We start from the raw sequence: 9,422 nt of genomic DNA on the forward strand, positions 1-9,422 counted from the left end.
CAACTCAAAAAAAAAAAAAAAGAGCAATTGAGCCAGGTATAGTGGCTCACACCTGTAATCCCAGCACTTTGGGAGGCTGAGGTGGGAGAATTGCTTGAGCCCAGGAGTTTGAGATCAGCCTAGGCAACATAGTGAGACCCCATTTCTACAAAAAATCAGCTGGCTGTGATGGCATGCACCGATAGTCCCAGCTACTCAGGAGGCTGAGGTGGAAGAATTGCCTGAGCCTGGGAGGTCCAGGCTGTAGTGAGCCATGATCATGCCACTGTATCCCAGCCTGGGTGACAGAGTGAGACTCTGACTCAAAAAAGAACCAACAACAAAAAAAAAAACAAAAGAAGAAAGAAAACGTGTTTGTGAAGATGTGGAAAAATTGAAACCCCTGTGCACTGGTGGCAGGAATGTAGTGGTTTATCTAGGCCGGGCTCAGTGGCTCAGCCTGTAATCCCAGCACTTTTGGAGGCCAAGGCAAGTGGAATGCCTAAACCCACAGGCTCGAGACCAGCCCGAGCAACTTGGCAAGAACTTGTCTCTACAATAAATCAAACATTGGCCAAGCATGGTAGCACACGCCTGTAATTCTGGCTACCTGGAAGGCTGAGGCTGAAGGATCGCATGAGCCCAGCAGGTTGACGCTGGGGTAGCCATAAGTGTGACACTGCACTCCCTGCTGGGTGATAGAGTAAGATTCCAACTCAAAAAAAAAAAAGGTTCATCTCCTGTGAAAAACAGTATGGTGGGTACTGAAAAAATTAAATGCCACGTGACCCAGCAATCCCGTTTCTGGATCTGTACCCAAGAGATCAAAGGCTGGGTTTTCAGAGATATCCATACACCCTGTTCATTGGGGCATTCTTCACAGCAGTTAAAACAGGGAGGCAGCCCAAGTGTCTCTCCACAAATGAATGGATATATACAATGTGCTACACGCATACGGTGATATTATTCAGCCTTAAAGAGGAAGGAAGTCATGGAGGTTTCCCAGCGAAGGAATTCTGCCTCAAGATTGCAAGGGGGTCAGGCGCGGTGGCTCAAGCCTGTAATCCCAGGACTTTGGGAGGCTGAGGTGAGGGGATTGCCTGAGCCCAGAGGTTTGAGAAAAGCCCGGGCAACTTGGTGAGACCTCATCTCTACAGTAAATCAAAAATTTAGTTGGGTGTGGTAGCACACACCTCTAGTTCCAGCTACTTGGAAGGCTGAGGTGGAAGGATCGCCTGAGCCCAACAGGTTGACACTGAGGAGGCCGTGAACATGCCACTGCTCTCTAGCCTGGGCAACGAAGTGAGACTCCACTAAAGAAAAAAAAAAGACTGCAATGGAAGTTCTACGTGTCCAGCCTGCTAGCCTGCCCAGACTTCAGGCTTGCTAGCTCCTATGAGCAAGCCAGTAGGCCACCCGAGTGAGCCAATTCCTCGCACCCCACCTGTGTTAGTGCCCGTGCATCTCTCACTGGTTCTGCTTCTGTGGAGAATCCTGACATGTGCTGCTAGGAAAGGCTTCTTTTTTTTTTTTCTAAGTCAGAGTCTCACTCTGTCGCCCAGGTTGGAGTACAGTGGCACACTCATGGTCACTGCAGCCTTGACCTGCTGGGCTCAGGCAATCCTTCTGCCTCAGCCTTCCAAGTGGTTGGAACTATAGGCGTGTGCCACCACAGCTGGCAAATTTTTTTATTGTAGAGATGAGGATTCACCATGTTGCCCAGGCTGGTTTTGAACCTGTGGACTCAGGCAATCCTCTTACTTCAGTGTCCCAAAATGCTGGGATTACAGGTGTGAGTCACCACGCCCAGCTAGGAAAGATTTCAGCAGCACCAAGAGTGGAAGGAAGAGACAAACAGGCAGAGGAAGAGCAGAAGGAACGGGGCAGGAATGGTGCTGATGGCGTGGTGTGTGTGGGGAGGTGAGGGCGTGGTCTCTCAGCCAGGCCTCGGGGAGCAGCTCTGCAGATCCAGGACAGGTGGGAAGGGAGGTGGGCAGGACCGACGTGTGGAAGGCCAGTGCGGACAACAGCACCCCAAGGTCACTCTGGGCATCTGCCTGGTCATGGGCGACTGGCCACATGCTCTTGCAGATGGGATGCCGAAGGGACACAGGTGGCGCTGGCTGTGACCATGTGCTGGCTGTCTGAACCCGCCCCTAGAGCTGGCGCCCACGAGCTCCTGTTTTAACACACCTCTCCCGGGAGAACACAGTTCCCCTGCCCGTTACCCTCTTGCTCCGGCGGCCCATCCCAGCTGAGGTCCTGCTGAGCTGGGTCCAGGCATCCCCGTTCCTCCGCTGACAGGTACACAGCCACGTCCTCCAAGGTCACCGGTGCCTGCTGGAATGTGCCCCCCTCAGTCCTGGCCTGGGCGAGCTACTTCCCCGACTGAGGCCACTGGCCCAGGGAGCTGTAGCCCCCACTGCCCCAAGCCTGGCGGGGCACCCCGTCCTCTCCAGTCTCCTCACGGTGGTGAGTCTTGTCCCTCCCTCTCCTTCCTCCACCCCACACTCCAAATTCCAGATGCTGCTGTCCACCTCCCCACCCCAGTCCTGACTTCCGACACAGCTGACACTGCTCTTGGGGACAATGGTGTCGCGCCGCTGCAGGGCTGGGAGAGCACTGCAGAAGGGCAGATTCAAGGCATGGAGCAGCTGACCCACTGGGCGCTCAGCTGCTGGGGCTTATGCCCCACAGGGAGATGACAGCACCCAATGCCTCCGCACCAGCCAGCCCTGGGACCCAGACAGGGCAAACTGGGGACTTCAGGAAGCCCCTGGCCAGTGGCCCCCAAGTCCAGCACTAGACTGACCTGGGAACAGTTGAAAACAAGCAAACCATGGCAGAACAGGCCAATCCACAGAGGCAGAACATAGCTTAGGAGTCTGCCAGGGGCTGGGGGAGAAACAGGGAGAGCTAATGGGTCCAGGGTGCTTGGGGGGGGGGATGAAAATGTTCTAAAACTGACTGTGGTGATGATGGTCGCATAACTCTGTGAATAAACTAAAAGCTATACACTTTAAATTGGTGAATTACGTAGCACATGAATTGTATCCCAATAAAGTTATTGTTTAAAAAGCAAACAGGCCAGGGGCGGGGCCTCACGCCTACCATCCTAGCACTTTGGGAGGACGAAGTAAGAGGACTGCCTGAGCACACAGGTTCAAGACCAGTCTGGGTAACATGGTGAAACCTTATCTCTACAATAAATCATGAAAAATTAGCCAGGCATGGTGGCATGTGCCTTTGGTTCCAGCTACTTAGAAGGCTGAGGCAGAAGGATCATCTGAGCCCAGGAGGTCAAGGCTGTGGTGGCCATAAGCATGCCACTGCACTCCAGCCTGGGCAACAGAATGAGACTCCAACTCAAAAAAAAAAAAAAAAAAATCAAACAAGCAAAACAAGAAGACTCCCATTCCAGATGGAGGGTGTGGAAGGAACCTGCATTTTCCCAAGTTCCAAGAAAGTCCAGCACCCAGCTGGAGGTGGAGTCACTGCTCTGACTTACTGATGGGCCCCAGAATCTTCCAAGGCATGGCCTGCTATACAGATGGCCTCTGGGAGAAGGCAAGACTTCCCTGGAGGCCAGAGTTGGGGCAAAAAGGAGATACTCCAGGGGGGCTCCTCTGACGTCCAAAGCCCTGGACACAGGGAGGGAGGGGTCTCCTTAAGGGGGTGTGGCACAAAAGAGTGGGCTCAGACACGGGATGCTGCAGGCCAGGAGCACTGCTCACCTGGGACCAGGTGGAAAGGAAAGATGACGACGTCGCTGGTTCCTGGTCCCAGGAGGCTGGTGGGCCTGGGAAGGAGCAGACGGTCACTGGCAGAGCCCACACGGGTCACCCCACCCTTTGGCCCCCGCATACCCCGGCAGCTCCCCACCCAAGTTCCAGTCCTGGCTGGGCAGTTTGTGTACCTGCATCCAGCCGGCCCTGCCTGGGCAACACTCTGGTCACCTTCACCACCCTCCCCTGCAGCGCTGCTCTTGCTCTGGGAGTGGCTACTCACCCCTCTTTGGCCACAGCGGGGGTCTGTGGCTCAGGTGAGTTGAGGGCTGCTGGCTGGGGCATTGAGGCTCTTCCTCCAGGGATGGCTCCTCTGGCTGAGCCTCCACCTGGCGTCTCAAGGCCTGTCCCCCTGTCCCAAGGGGCACCTCATCGTAAGAAGGCACCTCTGAGTCCTGCACACAGACAGAGATCTGCTCACCAGCTCCCAGAAGGGCAGAAGAAAAACCCCAACGCCCTGCCTCGGGCATCCCAGCCAGCGACGCATATCCCCAGGGCTGTCTGCAGACCCCTTCCCTCCGCCTCCCAGCCTGGGCACAGGGTGGCCTGTTCTACTCCACAGTCTCTCCCTGTCATACCATGGTGACATCACCGTCACATTCTTACCCCCCATTCCTGATGCTCCCAACAGACCCTGGGCTAGAAGGGCCCCGAGTCAGCCCCAGTCTCATTTCAGAATTCACGTTACTGTATTTGCTAGATTTTCTGAAATCATCTGCCCTGGGATGATCTATTTCCTAATTTCAGAAAATGTGACTTGGATGAAACTGGGTTTCAGAACTGAGCTCTGCAACAGTACTTGAGGTCGGGCACAGTAGCTCACTCCTGCAATCCCAGCACTTAGGGAGGCCAAGGCGGGAGGACTGTTTGAGCCCAGAAGTTCAAGAGCATCCTGGGCAATACAGTGAGACCTCATCACTTAAAAAAAAATTTTATTAAAAAAAAAAAAAGTACTTGGGACAAGAGCCATTCCCAGGGAACGGCAAAACTAGTTCTGAGGTCCTGTCTCAGGTTCCCTCTCATCCAGCATCCCGCTCCTCTGCTCAGTGACAGCCATGAGGTGTATGTGTGGAGGTGACAGTGCAACACTGTGAAAGTGGGAAGCTACACCAAGAACCCCAACCATCGAAGCTGGAGGGGCCAGGAAAGAGGCCGACTGGGAAGAGACCCTGAGTTCTTGGCCACTATGATGCAGGATTTGCTTACCGCAGTGAACTCACATTGCGGAAAAGTTTTAGGGGATGTACCTGTTCTGTAGAGCACAAAAGAATAGCAGTGTATGGCCAACGGCACGGCCACAGGGTCAGCGCTGGCCATGCCTCATCCGGGCACAGCACTGAACAACGAATGGAAACAATAGGTAGTAGAACTTTTCTTTTTTAATCTCAGAGAATTCAATGACTAAGACTGAAGCAGGAGGACTCTATGAGGTTTCCCACATTTCTCCAAATGTGGCTGGAAAGGCTGGGTGCAGGGACTCGTGCCTGTAATTCCAGCACTTTGGGAACCTTGTTTGAGGCCAGGAATTCAAGATCAGCCTGGGCAACATAGCAAGACTCCATCTCTACAAAATAATAATAATAACAACATCAACAAATGTGGATGGAAGGAGTCAGATTGGGCACTAGAGAGGCAATATCCTCGATGACGGAGGTGTCCTGTCTATCCTGTCTAGTACAGCAGCCACTAGCCATGTGTGACAACCAAGCCCATGAAAGATGGCCAGCTCACATTTAAAATTTTACTTAGTTCTAATTTAAAAAGTTACATGAGGCTGGCAGTTACTGTTTTGGAGTTCTAGAGAAATGGAGGACCCTCTGAGGGCTCCAACCAGGCCTTCTCCCAGTCACTGGTCTTTTTTTCCCAGAGTTCCCCCACTTTGGGGGTCACATCAACTCCCAAAGCCCTGCCTTGGAAAACATTGCACTTCCCTCCCATCAAAACCTGTGCTTGGTCTGTGCTGGGATGGGGAACCAATCCCCATAGCTTATAAAGGACTCATGGGGCGGGATGTGGTTAATCAAAGGGTGGACACCCATTGGCCAAGGCTGAGAAACACTTTGTAGTAGCCTTTCTCAGTTAGCAGCCTGGACACCCAATGACCAAGGACTCTCCAGCTGCAGACCTCAGCAGGGGCCCAATTCCTCACCTCAGGGCCAAAATGACCCCCACCTCACCCTCTGCCTCTGTCTCCTGGGCTCCCGCTGCAGCCCTTCCACGAGGACCACGGCCTCCTCACCGCTCTCCGGCTGCTGCTCGCGCACCCGCGCTTGGATCTCCCCCGGGAGCACGCTCAGGAATTGCTCCAGCACTAGCAGCTCCAGAATCTGCTCCTTGGTGCGCAGCTCCGGCCGCAGCCAGCGGCAGCAGAGCCCCCAGAGCCGGCTCAGGGCCTCCCGGGGTCCAGCTACCTCCTGGTAGCAGAAGAGCCGGAAGAGCTGGCGGAAAGTCTCGGGGCTGGGGTCTTCTGTCTCCAGAGAGGGCTCCTCTTCCCAGAAATCTTCCTCCACCTTCACGATCAGGATCTCATCCTGCTCCAGGTCCTGCTCCAGTGGTGGCAGGGGTTGGAGGCCAGGGGTGGTGGCCATTGTTCCCAGCGGGCCTTGGTGCTTCTCAGGCCTTGGCGTCAAATCTGTCTCTCCCTATACCTCTGGCCAGGCACAGGAATAGATGTTTTTTTCAGGGTTCTGTGGAAAGATGAGAAAATCATCTGGAGGGCAGCACTGGGTCTGGACAAGTCCTTTGCACCTGAAAGCCCCCTGGTTCCAGGGCCAACTCATCCTCATCAGTAAAAGGAAAAGGGTTGAAGTAGATCAACCCAGCTAACCACCTACTAACGCATGTACTAACCATCATCTGCCAATTCCCGGGCAAGTTACTTAACATCTCTAGGCTTGTTTTCTCATTGGAAAAACAGAGCTGATAACGCGGCCTACACAAAGGCTGCTGGTAGGACTCAAAGGGATGCTTGGGAAGGGTTTAGTGCGGCGCCCAGGAAGTGGACAGAGCTCGAGAAACGTGGTTTTCCATGATCACAGTTGGCCCTATATGGAAGGGGTTCCTTTGGAAATCTGATGAAAACCGGGGCAACTTCTACCAGGAAGATGCAGATTCCGCCCCAACTTGACCCTGATGTCTGGGTTCCTCGAGCCCTGAAGCCCCTCCGCGGTCCCGTCGGGTACCCGCGAGTGGACGGTCACTATGGCCCTTCCAATTCCAGGGTCCTAGCAGGGCGGGGACTCTCCAGCCGGCTTCTTTGCCGTCTCACTCCCGCAGGTGGAGCGTGAGCGGTGCCCGGGGCCAGAGCACAGGCCCAGGCGCTGGCGCGGACCGCGGAAAGAAAGCTTGAGCCAGGGTTCGCGCCCCCGAGCCCGCACTCACTGGCAGCGCTGCGGGCTGTAAAGAGCTCGGGGTGCGGCCGGAGCAGCAGGCCTGGGAGGACCGGAGCCGCGAGCACTGGGCAGGCTGGCTGGCCCGGGACACCGATTTGCGGGACCGAACAGCCCAACCGGGCGTGGGAACTAGGCCGTGTGGGAGGGCCTGCGCGAGGCATTGTGGGTAACGCAGTCCTCGTGCGCTATTGGCTAACCTGGCTGTCGGGGCGTGGAAACAAGGCCGCATGGGCGGGCCCACGCGTGGCATTGTGGGTAACGTAGTCTTCTCACCCTTGGTCGAACCCGCGGTCCGGCGTCGAACGAGACCGCGTAGGCGGGCCCACGGGAGGCATTGTGGATAACGTAGTCCAACAGTTTCGGTGAGCACGCACGAGAGGTCGGCGGCCCTGCAGTCTCTGGGCTCCTCTCCCCACCTGTCTTCCACGCCCACTCTACCCTGGCCCGAGAAAGTCCACGGTGAAGATTCTGGAAACTTACTTTTTTAACTTACATGGCACTTTGTGCCAGGCACGGTTCTAAGCGCTTTGCAATTATTAACTCGGCTTATCTTTGAAAGAACCTTGAGTGACAGGTACTATCATCCCCATTATATAGATGAGGAAACTGAGGCACAAAGAGTTGCAGCCACCTGCCCGAGGTCCCACGTAGCTAGTAAGCGGCAGGGTTGGGGGAGGTTGGAACCCAGGTGGCTCTTCTAAGCCAAACCTCTCTTACTAGGGATTATGAAAATAAGGCCCCAGCCAGGTGCAGTGGCTCACGCCTGTAATCCCAACATTTTGGGAGGCCGAGGTGAGAGAATTGCCTGAGCCCACAGGTTCGAGACCACCCTGGGCAGCTTGGCGAGACCTTATCTCTACAAGAAATCAAAAAATTAGCTGGGCGTGGTAGCACATGCCTGTGGTTCCAGCTACTTGGAAGGCTGAGGCTGACGGATTGCCTGAGCCCAGCAGGACAAGGATGTGGTGGCCGTGAGTGTGCCACTGCACTCTAGTTTGGGTGACAGAGCGAGACTCCAACTAAAAAAAAAAAAAAGTAAGGCCTCAAAAGTTATTTGCTTGGGCCATTTTTGTTATCAATTGCTTATCTATTTCCTTTGTTAATTTTGTCAATGACTATGTGTTGGGCTCTGCTTTGTGCCAAACAGGCATGGTGAATAGGAGGAAACTTGACAGATAGTCACTGGTGTTGTCACAGAACCTGGGGGAGGCCGTCTAGGCACACAAAAGTTTTTTGTGTTTTTTTTTTTTTTGAGTCAGAGTCTCACTCCGTCACCCAGTCTGGAGTGCAGTGGCCGCTCCCGGCCACCGCAGCCTCAACCTGCTGGGCTCCGGCAATCCTTCCGCCTCAGCCTTCCAAGTAGCCGGAATTACAGGCATGCATTACCATGCCCAGCTGATTTTTTGATTTATTGTAGAGATGAGGTCTCGCTGCCCAGACGGGTCTCGAACCCGCCGGCTCAGGCAATCCACTCACCTCATCCTCCCAAAGTGCAGGATTACAGGCTGAGCCACCGAGCCCGGCTAAAAAAAAATTTTTTTTAAAGAGATGGCATCAGGCTGGGTGTGGTGGCTCATGCCTGTAATCCTAGCACTTTGGGAGGCAGAGCCGAGAGGATTGCCTGAGCCCAAGGATTGGAGACCAGCCTGGACAATTTAGCAGGACCTCGTCTCCACAATAAATCAAAAAATTAGACGGGGATTGTGACACACACCTGTAGTTCCAGCTACTTGAAAGGCTGAGGTGGAAGGATTGCCTGAGTCCAGCAGGTCAAGGCTGCAGTGGCCATCAGCGTGTCACTATACTCCAACCTGGGAGACAGAGTGAGACTCTGACTCAAAAATAAAACAGTGAGATGGCATCTCGCTCTGTTTTCCAGGTTGGAGATCATTGGCACAATCATAGCTCACGGCAGCCTCAAACTCAAGGCTCAAGTGATCCTCCCATATACTGGGACTGCTGGTATTTTTGTTGTTGTTGTTTTTTGAACTGGAGTCTCACTCTGTTGCCCAGGCTGGAGGGCAGAGACATACTCACGGCCACCCCAGCATCGATCTGGTGGACTCTGGCAATCCTTCTGCCTCAGTCTTCCAAGTAGCCAGAACTACAGGTGCGCACGATCACGCCCAGCTAATTTTTTATTTATTGTAGGGTCGAGGTCTCACCAAGTTGCCCAGGCTGTTCTCGATCCTGTGGGCTCAGGCGATCCCCTCACCTTGACCTCCCAAAGTGCTGGGATTACAGACTGAGCCGAGCCTGGACTGCA

The 9,422-nt window shown here is 54.3% G+C and overlaps 1 protein-coding gene across 1 annotated transcript in view; it reads right to left on the bottom strand.

The window, feature by feature from the left end:
• Positions 1-7,102, bottom strand: part of ZNF500 (zinc finger protein 500) — an 11,291-nt gene extending 4,189 nt beyond the window's left edge. Inside the window, exons 1-5 of the mRNA XM_008058041.2 lie at positions 7,059-7,102; positions 5,942-6,451; positions 3,988-4,159; positions 3,714-3,778; positions 2,208-2,316 (exon numbers count right to left, since the gene is read on the bottom strand). Coding sequence (XP_008056232.1) covers positions 2,208-2,316; positions 3,714-3,778; positions 3,988-4,159; positions 5,942-6,352 — 757 coding nt within the window. The 5' untranslated portion in view covers positions 6,353-6,451; positions 7,059-7,102. The remainder of the gene's footprint in view (positions 1-2,207; positions 2,317-3,713; positions 3,779-3,987; positions 4,160-5,941; positions 6,452-7,058) is intronic.
• Between the last annotated feature and the right edge of the window lie 2,320 nt (positions 7,103-9,422).

This window comes from Carlito syrichta, unplaced genomic scaffold (assembly GCF_000164805.1).
Source record: "Carlito syrichta isolate Samal-C Ts95f unplaced genomic scaffold, Tarsius_syrichta-2.0.1 Scaffold303189, whole genome shotgun sequence".
Classification (NCBI taxonomy): Eukaryota; Metazoa; Chordata; class Mammalia; order Primates; family Tarsiidae; genus Carlito; species Carlito syrichta.